This window comes from Mobula hypostoma, chromosome 2 (genome assembly GCF_963921235.1).
Source record: "Mobula hypostoma chromosome 2, sMobHyp1.1, whole genome shotgun sequence".
Taxonomy (NCBI): domain Eukaryota; kingdom Metazoa; phylum Chordata; class Chondrichthyes; order Myliobatiformes; family Myliobatidae; genus Mobula; species Mobula hypostoma.
In genome coordinates, this window is record NC_086098.1 from 173,555,272 (window position 1) to 173,574,324 (window position 19,053).

Sequence of the window (19,053 nt, forward strand, 5' to 3'; positions counted from 1 at the left end):
GTATTTCTGTCATTCATTGTCCTAGGCTTTTTTTTAAGTTGAGGGTAGGATTTTTTTTCTAGAAGGACAGAAATAGCCTATTTGCCCTTCAAATTTTGCTTTTTCAGCTCAAGGCTCAGAGTAATATCTGAGTACAAAATTATGACTTGTGAAAAATAGGCCCATAGTACCTTCTAGTGGCCAGATCTGCATTTATTACTTTTCTGTGGATGGTGTCAAAATTGCAATAAGACCACAAATTGACTAATCATCTTAAATGATTAATATGATTGGGAAATATATAAAACATGAAATGGTATAGCATTAAAAAAAGCTCCTTTGGCCCACAACATTTGTGCTGAATTATACTAAATCTCTTTTGAAAGAACCCAGAACTAGAACATAGATTAGTACAGCAAAGTGTTGTGCTTTTAAACTACTCCACAATCAATCTGACCCTCCCCTCCTATGTAACCCATAGCACTCCATTTTTCTTTCTTCCATGTAAGAGTTTTAAATGTCCCTAATGTATCAGCCTCTACCACCGCACCCGGAAGTGCATTGCAGGCACTTACTTCTCTCTGTCATCACACCTAATCTGCGCTCACCTTCAAAGGATGTCCTCTGGTATTGGCCTTTGCTGGCCTGGGGAAAAGGCACTGGCTGTCTTCTACCTATGCCTTTTATTATCATATACAACTTTGTCAAGTCACTTATCTTCCTCCTGCATTTTTCAAAAAGGCCTTACCTCACTCACAAACAAGAGAAAATTTGCAGATGCTGGAAATCAAAGTAACACACTCAAAATGCTGGAGGAACTCAGCAGGCCAGGCAGCATCCATGGGGAAAAAGTAAACTGTCAACGTATCGGGCCAAGACCCTTCATCAGGACTGGTGAAGGGTCTTGGCCTAAAATGTCGATTGTTTGCTCTTTCCATAGATGCTGCCTGACTTGCTGAATTTCTTAGCTCACTTACCCTATCCTCAGAAGACATGCTGTCCAATACAGGCAGCACCCTGATAAAACTCCACTGCACCCTCTGTAAACGTAGTCATGATGTTTGATAACAATGAGCTTGAGACAAATTCAGAATTACTGACATGTATTTTACATGGAATGATGTGTCAGCTTAATGTTTTTGTAGTGCTGGTTGGCACGACTGATGATCGAGCGTTCGTTGGCAATTAAATGCCCAGATATTGCCACCCACCTTGTGGGAACCAAGAAGATACAGCAGGAGTTGGTGCGTGCTGGAGTCCTCGAGCGCTACCTGTCCGAGTCCCCAGAAGCCATCAAACGAATCCGTGCCACTTTCGTGGGCCTGTACAGCATCGATAAGGTACGTAAATGTGCTGTTTATGAGCTGCGGCAAATTGGAATCTGGTTTATTATTGTCATGTGTACTGAAGTACAGAGGAGAAACTTAACTTTGCAAGCCATCAATAAGGACCAATTCAAAGTATCAGTGCATTGAGCTAGTGCAAGTAAAAGCAGCAACAGAATGGAGAATGCTGTGTAACAGTTACAGATTGGCAGTGGTACATTAAGGTCAATAATTCATCTTTAATGTTCAAGAGATCCATTCAAGGGTTTTATAATAACAGGACAGAAGTTGATTTAGGCCTGGTGTAATGTTTTCAGACTTCAGTTATGTTTTAAGGATGGGCAAAAGAGAATATTAAGAGTGAAGAGGGGTCTTTGATTATCAGAATCAGGTTTAATATGTCATGAAATTTGTTATCTTTGTAGCAATGGTACAATGCAATATATGATAATAGAAATAAAATGTGAATTGCAGTAAGTATATATACTTATTAGTTAAATTAAATAAGTGGTGCAAAAATAAAAATAAAAAGTAGTGAGGTAGTGTCCATGGGTTCAGTGTCCATTCAGATATCCGTTGGCAGAGGGGAAGAAGCTGTTCCTGAATCACTGAGTGTGTGCCTTCAGGTTTCTGTACCTTCTTCCCGATGGTAGGAATGAGAACAAAGCACGACCTGGATGATAGGGTCCTTAATGATGGATGTCACCTTTTTGGGGCACTGCTCCTTGAAGATGTCCTGGATACTACAGAGGCTATAGTGCTCACGAAGTTTACAACTCTCTGCAGCTTACTTTGATCCTGTGCAATAGCCAGTTAGAATGGTCCCCACGGTACCTCTGTAGAAATTTGCTAATGTCTTTGGTGATATACCAAATCACCTCAAACTCCTAATGAAATATAGCCAGTGCCGTGCCGCCTTGTTAGCTGCATTGATATGTTGGGGCTAGGATAGATCCTCAGAGATATTGTCACTCGGGAACTTGAAACTGCTCACTCTTTCCACTTCTGATCCCTCTGTGAGGAGTGGTATGCTGGCTGCTTTTTAGAGGCAGCAAGGAGTGTAGTCAGAGTGCATGGAGGGGAGGCTGGTTTATGTGATGTGCTGAGCTGTGTCCACAACTCTGCAGCTTCTTGCAGTTCAGGACAGAGCAGTTGCCTTACCAAACCGTGACACATTCAGAAAGGATGCTTTCTTGGTGTAGAATGCAAATTTGTACATAAGGTTTTCAAAAAAAAACAAATAGTATGCAGTACTGTACAAAAGTCTTGGGCACAAAAATTTAGCTAGAGTGCCCAAGATTTTTGCACAGTACTGTAGTGATTTTATGTATTGCACTGTTCTGCCACAAAAAAAATAAATTTCATAACACATGACTGATGATAAACCTGATTCTGATATGGGTCTCTATTGTGGACTGAGAGTGGGAATGGGGCAGGGAGAGGGGAATCATGGTTAGGAGAGGAGAGGGAGCGAGAAGCACCAGAGGGACATTCTGTAATGATCAATAAGCCAATTGTTTGGAATCAATTACCTTGCCTGGTGTCTCAGGGTTGGGTGTGTCTGCACCCACACCACCTCTTCCCCACCACCCCCCTCACCCCCTCCCAATCCCTGGCATGCTTTCTTTGCCACCTGTCCCACATCCTTCCCATGGCACTCCACCCTCGCTATTCTGACATGCTTTGCTTCCACCAGAGTTACAAACTAACTCTCTGCTCCATATTGACAAATACAGTACTGTGCAAGAGTCCTAGTCACCCTAGCTATATATACTGTTTGTGTCTAAGATATTTGCACAGTACTGTAAATTAGAAATTATATAAATATAATTGATATAGGATATGAATTATAATTCCTACTGAGATGCGGGGTGGAGATGCATCTCTACCAAAGGAGGGGTAACACTAGCTGGCAGGTCACCCTCGGGCAAGATGTAACACCTGCTTAGCCCCCCGATCAGGGTCATGAGCAGTTGGTGCATATCACAACTCCTGGTCATACAACCACTGATGCCAGGCAGGCAGTCTCTGTAGAGTATTGATAATGGTTGGGGTCACCATTTTGTGAAAGACACTGTCCAGAAGGCAGCAATGGCAAAGCACTTCTGGAGAAAAATTTGCCAAGGACAAGCATGGTCATGAGACCAGGATCACCTACATCATACAACATGGCACATAATGATGATGAATCCATGTAGAATTGTAGGATTATATTAAATATTCATGTTATTATATCGATATTATATAGTATAAATATAATATAGATATTATAGATATTATAAAATATAGTAACATAATTCAATGTATGAATTATATGAATTTAAAATGAGAATCAGGTTTAATATCGCTGGCATATGTCAAGCAATGTGTTAACTTTGCAACAGCAATACATGATAAATAGAGAAAAAACTGAATTAAATTAGGTATATTAAATAGTTAAGTTAAAATAAGTCGTGCAAAAACAGAAATAAATCTTTTTTAAAAAGTAGTGAGGGAATGTTCATGGGTTCAATGTCCATTCCGAAATCAAATCGCAGAGGGGAAGAAGCTGTTCCTGAATCACTGAGTGTTTGCCTTCAGGATTCTGTACCTCCTTCCTGATGGTAACAATGAGAAGAGGGCATGTCCTGGATGCTGGGGGACCTTAATGAGGGACGCCACCTTCCTGAGACGTTGTTCCTTGAAGATATTTTGGATACTGCGAAGTCTATGATATATGTGAATTACATGAATTCATATTTTTACTGTCTCTGCTTCCTCAGAAGTAATTCCTGTTATTGAGGAAGTAAAGCTGCTGGTGTGCTTTCTTGGCCACAGTGTCTATGTGGTTGGACCAGGACAAGCTATTCTTATTTATTTTTCTCATAAGGTGTGTTTAAAAAGTTGTTTTGAACTGCTGACAGACACACAAGTTGCTATCAACTATCAGCATTCACATGGTTAAGCCGTGGGCATGAAGGGTAAAGCAAAGACTGGTTCACCGTGTAGCAGAGGTGACTTTCAGTTCCGCTGAGTGGGTGTTACACAACAAATTGGAGATTGGTATGTTACACAGTAAACACATCAGTTTATTCAAGAAAGAGCAGAGGAATCATCAAACTGTATTTCAAGAAAACATTAATTTCCTATAATTTCAAGGGAATCATCAAACTATATTTCAAAGCAAGGAAAAGCCTCCAGATCTGTGCACTAAGTGGAGGATAGAGATCACAGGACAGAAACAGGCCCTTTGGCCCAACTTGTCCATACTGACCATGGTAATCTCATTTACCTGCATTTGACCCTTATCCCTCAAAAGCTTTCTTATCCGTGTACCTGCCCAAGTATCTTTGGAACTTCAGAATGGTGCCCACCGCTACCACTTCAGAATTAGAATGGATTTATTGCCATTGGCTTTTCGATGATGTGAAATTCCTCTTACAGCTCATTCCATGTATACACTGCCCTCTGTGTGGGGAAGATATTTCCCCTCATGTCCCTTGTAAACCTTCCTCTTCGCAACTTAATCCTGTGCCTCTAGTTTGAGACTCCACTCCCCATCCAGTTTCTTGGGAGGGGAGAAAGACTGTGACCACTGATGATTTGATGCTGCTTGCAAACATTACATATCAAAACAGCAAGCTCGTCATTTGCGATGGTGCAGTCACAACCCTGGAAGAACTCAGCAGGTCAGGCAGGAAGGAAAGGAATAAACAGTCAACTTTTCAGGCAGAGAGCAAGTGCTAATGAAGGGCCTCAGCCTGAAATGTCAGCTGCTTGTTCCTTTCTATAAATGCTGCCTGGCCTTCTAAGCTCCTCCACCATTTGCTATGTGTTGCTCTGGATTTCCAGCATCTGCAGAAATTCATGTGCTTTTAACAGTGGAATCTCTCAGGTTAATTGCCCTCTCAGGCAAAGTGTAGTGTAGTGATTTACTACCTGCAACTTCTTTTGATTTGTGTAGAGCAGGTGTTCCCAACCTTATTTATGCCTTGGAGCCCTACCATTAGCTGAGGGGTCCGCAGACCCCAGGTTGGGAACCCCTGTCCTAGAGGAAGCAGTAAAAACTGATAAAACAGTCATTTATTCTCAGTCTTTCTATTGATCACTAGATTTTTTGTCAGTGTGGGCATCAAACTGAGAAACCAAAATATTCCTGTTGAGCTCTTGAGTTTGTTGTCTCCGATCAACTGGGTTGTAACAACTAGTAATGATTTCCCAATTAAACTTTACTTCCTTGTGCACGAGGGGAGCAGCACAATCCTGAGCTACTCCAAAGAATTTCACTCAGAATTGTAGTTTTATGTAAGCATTGACCGGATGAGGATCTTAAACACGTCCTCATTCCTTATTGCCAGACAAAGAATAAACTCACTAATCATTATGTGCATTTACAAGCATTAATGACCAATAGAAACTATAGAGAACAAAGAACATAGAAATCTACAGCATATTACAGGCCTGTCAGCCCACAAGGTTCTGTAGATATCTATGTAGTTTCTATTGGTCATTAATGCTTGTAAACGTACCTGTGATGGAAACATTCATTTACATTTAATCTAATAAAAGGCAGCCAATCATATCTTACTTTTAGTAGAGAGTTATTGTCCTGTAGTTTCTGTTTGCTTTTCTATACTTAATTTGCATCTTGTCTGCTCTGTTCATGTTCATGGTATTTTATCATGTTCAGAATCAGGTTTAATATCAAGTCAAGTTTATTGTCATTTAACTATACACAAGCACATAACATATATAACCATATAATATATATATGATACATAACATATATAACCAATATAATGTATATAGAAACAAGACAACATTTCTTCAAACCAGGGTGTAAAGCATAGTAGTACATATAACACACATAAAGGCATCCATTAGTCTTGTTTTCACTCTCCAGGGCGCAGGCCTGGGCAAGGTTGTGTGGAAGACCGGCAGTTGCCCATGCTGCAAGTCTCCCCTCTCCACGACACCAATGTTGTCCAAGGGAAGGGCAAGGGCCGATACAGCTCAGCACCAGTGTCGTCGCAGAGCACTGTGTGGTTAAGTGCCTTGCTCAAGGACACAACACGCTGTCTGGGCTGGGGATCTAACTCACGACCTTCAGATCGCTAGTCCAATGCCTTAACCACTTGGCCAAGTGCCCACACTATATAACATCTTATATAACACACATAGCACACGATAACTTACAAAAGTAAGGATAAAATCTACAGATGGATCATACATAAATAACAAATTAAGTGGATTAATATTAAATATTGTGAGATACGGAACAGGTTAAACAGTGACACTTCAAATACGAAGCGGCGGGGAGTTCAGAAGCCTAATGGCTTGCGGGGAGAAACTGTTTTTCATCCTGACCGTTCTTGTTTTCATGCATCATAATCTCCTGCCTGACGGTAGAAAGTCGGAGAAGATGCTGGATGGATGGGTGGGATCCTTAATAATACTAAGGGCCCTGTGTGTGCAGCACTCCTGATAGATGGTAGGGAGACCCTTATGATCCTCTCAGCTGTTCTCACAGTCCTTTGCAGGGACTTCTGGTCTGATACTCGACTGCTCCCATACCAGTTGGAGATGCAACTTATCAGGACATTCTCAATAGTGTTCCTGTAAAACTCAGTTAAGAACGGGGGGGGTGCCTTGCTTGCCTCAGTCTTCTTAGGAAGTGGAGGTGCTGCTGTGCCTCCTTGTTCAGGGAGATTGTATTAGAGGATTAGGTCACTCGCATACGTCCTGAAGTCTGCCATTTGAAATTTGTGACAGCAGTGTATTGCAATACCATGTTAATAAAAACTGTGAATTACTGTAAGTATGTGTGTGTGTGTGTGTATATGTATGTATATATATTTAAATTAAGTAAGCAGTGCAAAAAATATTAAGGTAGTGTTCATGGGTTCAATGTCCATTCAGAAATTGGATGGTGGAGGGGAAGAAGTTGTTTCTGAATCGTTGAGTATATGCCTTCAGGCTCTTGTACCTCCTCCCTGATCGTGACAATGAGAGGGAGGTACGGGAGCTTGAAGGGAGCACAGAATAGTGTAGGCCCTTCAGCCCACAATAAGGTAACAGTAGATAGCATTGGATCCACACAGGAAGAACACGGAGCTGTTAAATTGGGATGGGAACGTTTGCAAATGGTTTCTTCCAAGCAGAACAGGAACAATCTATGAAATATCTAATGGGAGTAGTGTTTAGAAAGCTGAATGGAAATCTCAATAATAATGTTGCATTTTTAAACTTTTTTTTAATAAGTGAGACAAAATTTTCTCTGTGGCAGGGTCGTGAGGGTGATGAAATAATAGCAAAAGCATTGGAGGATCCAGAATCTTACGTGCTGAAACCACAGCGAGAAGGAGGAGGTAAGATAACGTTGTCTCTTTGTAAATCAGACAACAGGGTTATTTCTTGAGCTGAGAACTTCCATATAGTACAGAGGAAGTGTATTGGTTCAGGAGGGTCACCAACATCCAAACCTTTGCCCTGACTTCCGTATTGCTTTGTGAGTTTGATTAATAGTTAAATTAAGTAAGTAGTGCAAACAAAAAAGTAGCGAGGTAATGTTCAAATGTGCAATCAGGAATCAAATGGCAAAGTTAAAGAAGCTGTTCCTGAATCATTGAGCATGTGCCTTTGACTGAATTTATTATCAAAGTACATATACGTCACCTTGAACTTCATTTTCTTGCAGCCATTTGCAGTAGTACGAAGAAATGCACTAGAATCAATGAAAAACTATACATAAACAAAGACTGACAAATAACCAGTGCTAAAGAAGACAATCTGTGCAAATACAGAAATAATATTAAATCAATAGTTTAAAAAAATTAAGACTGAGAGCATGAATTGTAGAGTCGTTGAAAGTGAGTCCATAGGTTGTGGAAGTGATCAGTTCAAGTAATTGAAGTTATCCACAGGCAGATGAGCAGCTATGGTATTTCTTTGAGTCGGTGAACTGGGCTGTGCTCAAGGACGCATCAGAGGATCTGAACAAATACACCACAGTTATCACGGACTCTATGAGAAACAGTTATTGGTGAGTGTGTCCCCACAAAATCATCAGATTCTTCCTCAACCAGAAGCCCTGGATGAACCCTGAGAGCCACCATCATCTGAGGGGCAGATAAGTGGTATTCAGGTCTGGTGACCAAGTTAATTACAAGAAATCCAGGTATGATCTCTGGAAAGCCACTTCTTATGCAAAGTGGCAAATATGGACCAAATTTGAATCAGTGAAGGATGCTTGCCAGCTGTGGCAGGGCATGAATGCCATCGCCTACAAGGTGAAACCAAGCAACATAGGTGACAACAGCACTTTGCTCCCAGATGAGCTCGATGCCTTTAATGCTCACTTAGACCATCGAAACATGGAACTTCCACAAACTTCCACAGCCCCCGATGAACCTGTAATTTCAATCACTGAGGCTGACTTGAGAGCATCCTTCGAGAGGGTGAACCCACATAAGCATTTAGTCCTGGCCAAGTACTAAGCACTTGTGCTGAACAGCTGGCTGGAGTGTTCACCAATACCTTGATCCTCTTGTTTCAGCATTCTGAGGTACAGACCTGTTTTAAGCAAGCATCAGTTATACTGGTGTCTAAGAAGAACATGGTGACCTGCCTCAATGACAGTCATCCAGTAGTATTTGCATCCACTGTGATGAAGTGCTTTGAGAGGTTGGTGATGAAACGTATCAACTCCTGCCTACGAAGTGACTTGAAGCTACTCCAATTTGTCTACTGTCTCAACAGTGACAATCCTTGTTATCCACACTGGTTCAGGAGATAACATCTGAGTAAAGAGAGGATTTTTGCTGCTAGATGTCAGTGCGACTTCACAAGAGCGTTGGCTTATATTATAGAAGTGTTGTTGCAACCATTGGATACCTCAACCACAATTATATCTATAAAACTTCGTTAATAAAACCAAGACATTCCAAGGTAAATGGGTATATTATTATCATGTGTAACAAGATACAGTGGAAAAACATAGTTTCGCAAGCCATCTGTACAGATCATTTCATTATAATGTTGTATTGAGGTAGTGCAAGGGAAAACAATAAAACTTTATGTCTGGTTGCTCAAGATTTCCAGCATCTGCAGTATCTCCTGTTTTTGTATCCCTCCATTCCTGCCTGTTCATGTGTCTGTCTAGATGCTTCTGATTCCACAACCTAAAGACTCACCTTCAAGGACTCTACAACTCATAATCTCAGTATCATTTATTTACTAATTTATTTTATTATTCTTATTATTCCTTTATTTTATCTCGGGTCAATCTGGTAAAACCTGAGGTACAGGCATTTCCAAGCATACTTGTTTCCCAATTGCTAGGAACTTTCAGACTATTCTAGTGGTGTTAAGTATTGTGGCTTTTGGAATAGATTATTATTATTATATTACTGTTATTGAACTTGCATAATTTGTCTTGTTTAGCACTTCGGTTGTTTGTCAGACTTTGTGTGTAGTTTTTCATTGATTCTATTGTATTTGTTTGTTTTACTATGAACGCCTGCAAGGAAATGAATCTCAGGGTAGTATATGATGACGCATGCATGCTTTATTATCAAGTTCCTTTGTACTATTTGAATTTTAAATGATGGAGCAGGTGTGAGGGAATAGAAACAGTAGATGACTATTATGTTTCTTATGAAAGTGCTTCAAATCTGGCCAGCTAATCGTTTCAAATTGTATATGACACTAGTTAGGCTGCAACTGGAATGTTACCTGTTTCTGGACAGGAAAGGTGTGAGGGAAGATGCAGAGGATGTTATCTGGAATAGGCCAGAGTTCCAGAGATGAGGAGAAATGCTAGAATAGATAAGTTGGGGTTGTTCACTTGGGAGCAAGGAAGATTGACAGACTTGATAGAGGGCTGTTAGATCATGACTAGTCTATGTTGACACTTACAGAGTCACTGGAGAAACCAGTTGATGTGAAAGTTTTTATTCATCACAACAAGCAAACATTGTCTTGGAGACCCTCTTAGTTGAGTCTCCCAAACTCAAAGTGCATCCATTTTTGTCCTCAAAGGCAGTGGTGACATTGGTGATTCAGTTCAATTTCAATTGCTCAGAATCAGAATCAGATTTAATATCACTGGCATATGTCGTGAAATTTGTTGTTTTGCAGCAGCGGTACATTGACACATACTTAAAAAGAAACTACAAATTAAAATAAGATTTATTTCTAAAAATTAAATAAGTAGTACAAAAAAAGGAAAGAAAATTAAAAATAATATTGAGGTGCTGTGTACATGGTTTCATTGTCCATTCGGAAATCTGATGGTGGAGGAAAAGAAGCTGTTCCTAAAATGTTGACTGTGCCTTCAGGGTCCTGTTCCACCTCCCTGATGGCAACAATAAGAGAGCATTTCCTGGATGATGAGGTCCTTTATGATGAATGCCACTTTTTTTTTGAGGCATCACCCTTTGAAGATGTCCTCGATGCTGGGGAGGCTGGTGCCCATGTTTGATCTGGCTGAGTTCACAACTTGCTGCGGTTTTTCCGATCCTGTGCAGTGGTTCCTCCAAACCAAGCAGTGATGCAATCAATTAAAATGCTAGTATATCCTCAAAGTTGCTAGAGTCTGTGACACCCAGGAATGTGAAACAGCTCACCCTTTGCAAGTTTGCCTTTGTGACACCAGCTGATCTATCTCACTACTGTACGTCTCCTCATCACCATCTGAAATCCTGCCAACAATAGTTGTGTCATCAGTAAGTTTACAGATGGTGTTTAAGCTGTGCCTCACCACACAGATGTGGGTGTAGAGAGAACAGAGCAGTGATCCACACTGACTGTGGTCTTCTGATGAGGAAGTCAAGGATCCAGTTGCAGAGGGAGGTACAGAGGCCCAGATTTTGGAGCTGTTGATTAGTACCGAAGGTATGATGGTGCTGAACACTGAGCCGGTGTTGCTATTGTCCAGGTAATCCAGGGCTGAGTGAAGAGCCAGTGATATTAGATCAGCTTGTAGACCTATTGTGATAGGAAAATTGCAGGGGGTCCAGAAAGTTGATTCTAGACATGACCAACCTGAAAGCACTTCGTCACAGTAGATGTGCCACCGGATACTGGTCATTGAGACAGTTCACCCTGCTCTTCTTTCGCACAGCTATGACTGTCACCCTTTTAAAGCACATGGGAACTTCCGACTGCAGCAATGAGAGATTGAAATTGTCTTTGAACACTTGCCCTAGTTGGTTGGCACAGGTTTTCAGTGCCCTACCTCGTACACTATCAGGGCCTGATACCTTGTGAGGGTTTACCCTCTTGAAAAATGTTCTAAGACAGAGAGAGGCTGACATAAATTATTTTATGTCTGACAAATGGTTCATTTGAAGCATATATTTATAGTGGGAGTACGTTGTAAGGTTCAAGACACCTCCTAGATGTATAAACACCTCTTGGACAAAGTAATTCACACAGACGATCTAAAAGCTTATGAAGATAGAGAACCAGACACTCAAGGTTACTAATGTGAAACTGGCTCTCAGGGAACACAAATATCCCAATTATTGATACAGCCAATATGCCTATGACTGTGTTTGATGTGCTACGTCTGGTGTGGTAGCTCTCCTTGATCTCTGAAGAAGGTTGCAAAATAGCATTAGGTTCCTGGCTTGATGTAGGTCAATTACCAAGAACTGATGCCGTGGCCTGCTCTGGCTACAGCGATGTCTTTCATAAAACTTCAGTTCTGAACCTATTTGCTTACTTTTATTGTTTACACAATTTTTCTTTCCTCGGCACATTGGGCGTTTTGACGGTCTTGTTCCTTTTTTTTAGTGGCTTCTTTTGAGGTTTCTTTGTTTTGTGGCTGCCCGTAAGGAGACGAATCTCAAGGTTGTATAATACATACAAACTTTGATAATAAAAGCATTTTGAACTTCGTACTTAAAGCCATTGTCTGATGTTTGGCTGATGCAGACAAGGACATCTCACAGTCACATCACTTTACAAACCATATCCCTCAAGCAGCCAGCCTCCTCCTGTGGGCCAGGCAACCTGTGCTATATGGACAGAATTTCAAAACTGGTTACTGTTTGTACTTAATGGGCCTTTTGAAGACTGGTTAGTTCTTGTTTGTATTCATACCTGACACCCCTATTTGGTAATCCCTAAAGGATGCCCCATGTCTGTCAATTCCCAAATAGCCTCGATGGGGTAAATTGAAAGAAGCTGTTCCCTTAACTGAATCTTTCCATCAGAAACCACATAGCATAATGCTATTACAGTAACCCAGATTCAGTTCGCCTTTGTCTCTAGAGAGTTGTATGTTCCACTCGAGGAAGTCTTGTCACTTGTAATATACTCTGACTCTAAGTATGTACTTCAATGGAGCCATTTGTCAGACACAAAATATTGAAGTAAACAATGTCATTGTGGATATTGAAATTGTGCTGATTTATTCCGGGTACTCCAGTTTCAAGATTCAAAGTACACTTAATATCAAAGAATGTATAAATTATATGACCTTGAGATTTGTCTGCTTACAGGCAGCACACAGAGGAAGAGGGGGAGAAAAACACAAATCATACAAACAATGGAAGTGAGCAACAACATTCTGAACCAAATCGAGTCCTTGGATCCAAATCCTCAGAGCAGCCCAGAGTAGGCCCAAATCCTCGGTCTCCGTTCATCATATTAGTGGGGCAAATCGCCACAAAGTTCTCAGTGTTACGTACCCCGTAACTGGGTTGCCAAACCAGCAGAAATGGATCACTCAGTTGGAGTCTGGAATACTAGAACTAAGAAAGTTTTATTAAAGAAACAAGCAACACAGTAATCGAAAGGATAATAAATGCAACAGTTCAGCGATGATAAACACACATGTGCACAGAATTAAGATAACAGCATCAATCAAGCTCTATCGTTGTCTAGGGGTAAATGACCAAATTTCAAAGTGACTCAAAGTTCAGTCCAGTTTGGTAGTTCAGTTCGCAGTAATCGTTGCCATGGCGATGGACAACGTGGGGGGAGAGAGAGAGAGAACAGGAACAACTGATCATTCAGACACGGCTTCACTCACAGACCGGCGATATGGCTCACAAGCAGCTTTTGGGCAGGTCCTTGGTGATGTCACCTGAGGTCACCGACTGTGACCCCTCCTCCAGATGCGGTCGATCCTCTGCAGTGAACCCGGCACCCAGGCAAGGGCGGACACACACCGGGTTCCCGCTGATCGTACCTTTCCACCCTGGCTGTTGTCTGATACTTCCCACCGACTCGTGAGAGGCGTACTGCTTCCAGGGTCTCGTTACCTCGGGTGGCGTATGTGTCCTGCCTTAGCGAACCTATCCCTTTTTATCCCCCTGCTGGGGCATCGCCTGTCCACCACTTCAAACAGTTCAGGGTTCAAAGGGGGAGCCGCTCCAGACAGCTCTCTCTCCCGTCCCTTCATTACACATCTCCAGATGCTGCTCCATTGTTCCTTATCTCTCCTTCCCCTGAGGGCAGGTGGCAGACCACTTGCTGATGTCACTGATGCTAACCCAGGCCAGCAAACATCTTAATTTTATGTGTATTCTCGTCACATCAGATACGAAGCACAGGAGCCGGGGACAGAATCGCAGCCTCAGCTTTGTGGGGAGAGGTGTGAACATTGCGGGAGAGCAAGTGAAATTGGCCCGACTCACTCCTCCAGTCCCAACATCTTGCCTTTCCAGTCTACCTGGGCCAAATTTTAAATAGTCCAAACAGTGGATTGTGCCTCACAGTGGGAACTGGGCTCCGCCACAGTGAATCGCTCTGGGCCTTGACCTCAACGCCCTGTGATTCGCTTCGGGCTTCAATTCCGCCGCCCCCCCCACATTCCAAAGATATACAGGTTACCAGGCTAAACCAGGTACCCAGGTCACATGGATGTAATTAAGTGGCACAGGCAAGTTGGGCTGGAAGGGCCTGTTACTGTGCTATATCTCTAAATTTTTTTCTAATGAAGAGATAAAATGAGCTGTGTGCAGTTACGGACTGGAATTTTCTGCCTGTGAAGGTGATTGAAGCAGTCAGGGCCTTCAAAAGGGAATTGAGAGTAAATTTCTGAATGGAATAATTTCTGAACTCATGAACACTACCTCACTACTTTTTATTTCCTGTTTTTTGCAGTACTTATTTAATTCAACTATTTTATACAATGTAATTCACAGTTTTCTTTTTCTCTATATTATCATATATTGCATTGTACTGCTGCCACAAATTTAACAAATTCCACAACATATGCCAGGATATTAAACCTGATTCTAATGGTTCTGCTTCCTTGTTTAAGGTGGCGCTACTGAACGCGTGTGATTGACTGGTGGTTTGGAAGCAAAGAAATTTGATGAAAAATGTTACTGATAACACTTTTTTTAAAAAAGTAATTTGTGGTAAACTAACACCTCAAACAATGAAGTGAAAGCAAAGCAAATTCATGGGGCGTGCGCTGCAAAATTGGCATACTTGAGAGTTCAAGCCATGCTGGTTGGAGTGGACAATTCGGAGGGGAGAAGACGAGACAGAGGAGTTTCGACACCCGTCCAACTAACCCGATGTGAGGGTGGATCGCTTAAAGCGCCGATCTGATTTGGAGAGGTCGGGAACAGCTTCTTCAGCAGCATAATCTAGGCCCGAAGCGAATCACTGGCCAGTGTGTTCTGGGCCTGGAGCAATTCACCACAGTGGGACCCGGGTCTTAATGCGAGGCACATTTCGCTGTTTGGACAATTTAAGCACCGGCCCAGATAGACTGGAAAAGCAGGGTGTTGAGAGTCGGGCAAGGCTGGACCACTCTGGGCACCAAGCCGATTTGTAGAGGACAAGAGCGGTTCTTCGGCGACAAAATGTAGCCCGAAGTGATTTACTGCAGTGGATCCTGGATTCGATTGCAAGCTGCGAGCTGCTGTTTGGACAATTTAAACACTGGCCCAAATAGACTGGGGCTCCTCCACGACATGAAGGCTATGAAACTGCCCCCACCTGCTGTGCTTCATGTCTGCGAACTTTGCAGCGATTTGCCCCACTAACATGATGAACTGAATATCGAGGCTTTGGGCCTACTCCAGGCAGCTCTAGGGATTCGGATCTAAGGGCTCAATTTGGTTTGGAATGCTATTGTTGCTGCTTGCTTCTATTGTTTGCATGATATGTTTTGTGTTTTTTCCCCCATCTTTCTCTGTGTGCAGAGGAATTTGGGGGTTGGTCTTTATTTGTTTTTTTAATTGGGTTCTTTAGGGTTTCTTGCTTTGCAGCTACCTGTAAGCAAACAAGGTTGCAGAATTTATGTATTCTTTGATAATAAATGTATGTTGAAAATAAATGTACTTTGAATCTTAAATCTTAATGCTGAGGCTTTATAAGGCATTGGGCAGACTGCACTGGGAGTATTGTGAGCAGGTTTGGGCCCCCTATTTAGGAAAAGATATGCTGGCATTGGAGAGGGTCTAGAGAAGGTTCACAAGAATGACCCGAGGAATGAAAAGAGTGTTCGATGGCTCTGGGCCAATACTTGCTGGAGTTTAGAAGAATGAGGGGAATTTCACTGAAACCTATCAAATATTGAAAGGCCTCGATAGATCAGATGTGGAGACAATGTTTCCTATAGTTGGGGAGTCTAGGACCAGAGGGCACAGCCTCTAAATACAATGATATCCCTTTACAACAGAGCTGAGAAGGAATTTCTTTAGCGAGACGGTGGTAAGTCTGTGGAATTCAGTGCCACAGATGTCTGTGGAGACCAAGTCAATGGGTATATTTAAAGTGGATGTTGATAGGCTCTTGATTAGTAGGGATGTCAATGGAGAAAGGGGACAAGGCAGGAAAATGGGGTTGAGAAGGATAATAAATCAGCCATGAAGGACTGCTGGAGCAGATTTGATGGGCCAAGTGTCCTGATTCTGCTCTTGTGTCTTATGGTCTTTCTGGAGTTGTAGGGTGGTGGTTAATGGAACAGGGTTAATTAACACACCAAAGGGCCACACAAGTGATACTGTGATTGTGTAATTCTTTCTATTCCTGTTGGTGTCAGGTAACAACATTTTCAGTGAAGAGCTGAAGCAGGTTCTGTTGAGTATTAAAGACGGATCAAAGCGATCAGCCTATATCCTGATGGACCGGATCAGACCACAGGCAGTGAAGAATTACCTGCTGCAGTCTGGCGCGGCTGTGGAACTGAAGGAGTGTATAGTTGAATTGGGAATGTTCGGTGTCTACATCAGGTAAGGAGGTGCCCCTAACACTTTGATCCATTCTCACCTCATTGCCCCTCTGCTAAATCCATTGATTTAGCATATGGGAGCCTGTAGAACAAGTGTCATTTCAAGTGCTTACCATCTGTGTTAATCGTGGCTCAACTAGAATTACTCATCGAACCCAAGGCCTAAGATTTCTTTTTGGAAACGGTTCTTAGGCACACAGCTTGAGACCTCAATCGTGGAGATAGCCACCTGTGACAGAGAGTGCTTGGTAAACACACTCCTTCCACATGTGCATTTACCCACAGAAACATTGCCTTGTCATTCTGCTATCATTGCACTGAGTATACACTCTTCATTATCTTCCCCCAATATATTCTCGTCATGGATCGATGTGCTCAGGTTGGCTTTATTGTGCCTTTCCTGCCATACATGGTGGAATATTCCATTTCTTTAGTAACGGGGATGTATAAATGTGTGAATCAGAATCAGGTGTATTATCACCGGCATGTGCTGTTAAATTTGTTAACCTAGCAGCCGCAGTTCAATGCAACACAAAATACAGAAGAAGAAGAAAAATTAGTAATGAGAAGTAGTTCAATAACAGTGTATGTATAGTCATAGTCATAATTAATCCCAGGGGAAATTGGTTTTTGTTACAGTTGCTCCATAAATAATAACTAGTAATAGAACCATAAATAGTTAAATAGTAATATGTAAATTATGCCAGTAAATTATGAAATAAGTCCAGGACCAGCCTGTTGGCTCAGGATGTCTGACCCTCTAAGGGAGGAGTTGTAAGTTTTGATGGCTACAGGCAGGAATGACTTCCTATGACGCTCAGTGCTGCATCTCAGTGGGATGAGTCTCTGGCTGAATGTACTCCTGTGCCCACCCAGTACATTATGTAGTGGATGGGAGACATTGACCAAGATGGCATGCAACTTGGACAGCATCCTCTTTTCAGACACCACCGTCAGAGAGTCCAGTTCCACCCCCACAACATCACTGGCCTTACGAATGAGTTTGTTGATTCTGTTGGTGTCTGCCACCCTCAGCCTGCTGCATGGTAGCACTGGCCACCACAGACTCGTAGAACATCTTCAGCATCGTCCGGCAGATGTTAAAGGACCTCAATCTCCTCAGGAAATAGAGACAGCTCTGGCCCTTCTTGTAGACAGCCTCAGTGTTCTTTGACCAGTCCAGTTTATTGTCAATTAGTATCCCCAGGTATTTGTAATCCTCCACCATGTCCACACTGACCCCCTGGATGGAAACAGGGGTCACCAGTACCTTAGATCTCCTCAGGTCTACCACCAGCTCCTTAGTCTCTTTCAGATCAAGCTGCAGATAATTCTGCTCACACCATGTGACAACGTTTCCTACCGTAGCCCTGTACTCAGCCTCATCTCCCTTGCTGATGCATCCAACTATGGCAGAGTCATCCAAAAACTTCTGAAGATGACAAGACTCTGTGCAATAGTTGAAGTCCGAGGTGTAAATGGTGAAGAGAAAGGGAGACAAGCCAGTCTCCTGTGGAGCCCCAGTGCTGCTGATCACTCTGTCGGACACACAGTGTTGCAAGCACACGTACTGTGGTCTGCCAGTCAGGTAATCAAGAATCCATGATACCAGGGAAGCATCCACCTGCATCGCTGTCAGCTTCTCCCCCAGCAGAGCAGGGCGGATGGTGTTGAACGCACTGGAGAAGTCAAAAAACATGACCCTCACAGTGCTCGCTGGCTTGTCCGGGTGGGCGTAGACACGGTTCAGCAGGAAGACGATGTCATCCTCAACTCCTAGTCGGGGCTGGTAGGCGAACTGGAGAGGATCTAAGTGTGGCCTGACCATAGGCCGGAGCAGCTCCAGAACAAGTCTCTCCAGGGTCTTCATGATGTGGGAGGTCAATGCCGCCGGTTTGTAGTCATTGAGGCCGCTGGGGCGCGGCGTCTTCGGCACAGGGACAAGGCAGGACGTCTTCCACAATACAGGAACCCTCCGGAGCCTCAAGCTCGGGTTGAATACATGGCGAAGTACTCCACATAGCTGAGGGGCACAGGCTTTGAGCACCCTAGTACTGACACCATCCGGTCCTGCAGCCTTGCTTGGGTTGAGACGTTTCAGCTGTTTTCTCACCTGTAGAGCTGTGAAGCCCACCGTGGTGGTTTCGTGTGGGGAAGTGGTATAGTCATGAGAGCAGGGTGGGGGACTGTGAGGAGGGGTAGGAGGGGAGAGTGGAATATGTGTTGGTTGGGGGCCGACAACAGATGGCTCATGTGTGGGATGGGCAGGGGCCACACTGTCAAATCTGTTAAAGATCAGGTTAAGTTCATTGGCCCTGTCCACACTGCCTTCCGCTCCTCTGTTGCTAGTTTGCCGGAACCTAGTGATGGTCCTCATCCCCCTCCAGACCTCTCTCACGTTGTTCTGCTGGAGTTCCCACTCAAGCTTCCTCCTGTACCTGTCTTTAGCCTCCCTGATCCTGGTCTTCAGGTCACTCTGTATTGCCCTCAGCTCCTCCCTATTTCCATCTCTAAACACCCTCTTTTTAGCGTTCAGGATGTCCTTAATGTCCTTTGTCACCCATGGCT

At 43.0% G+C, this 19,053-nt stretch overlaps 1 protein-coding gene across 1 annotated transcript in view; it reads left to right on the forward strand.

Moving 5' to 3' along the window:
• The window catches only part of gss (glutathione synthetase), a 130,733-nt gene that overhangs the window by 99,460 nt on the left and 12,220 nt on the right, over positions 1-19,053 (forward strand). Inside the window, exons 10-12 of the mRNA XM_063041089.1 lie at positions 1,125-1,319; positions 7,570-7,651; positions 16,297-16,486. Of these exons, the coding sequence (XP_062897159.1) occupies positions 1,125-1,319; positions 7,570-7,651; positions 16,297-16,486 (467 nt within the window). The remainder of the gene's footprint in view (positions 1-1,124; positions 1,320-7,569; positions 7,652-16,296; positions 16,487-19,053) is intronic.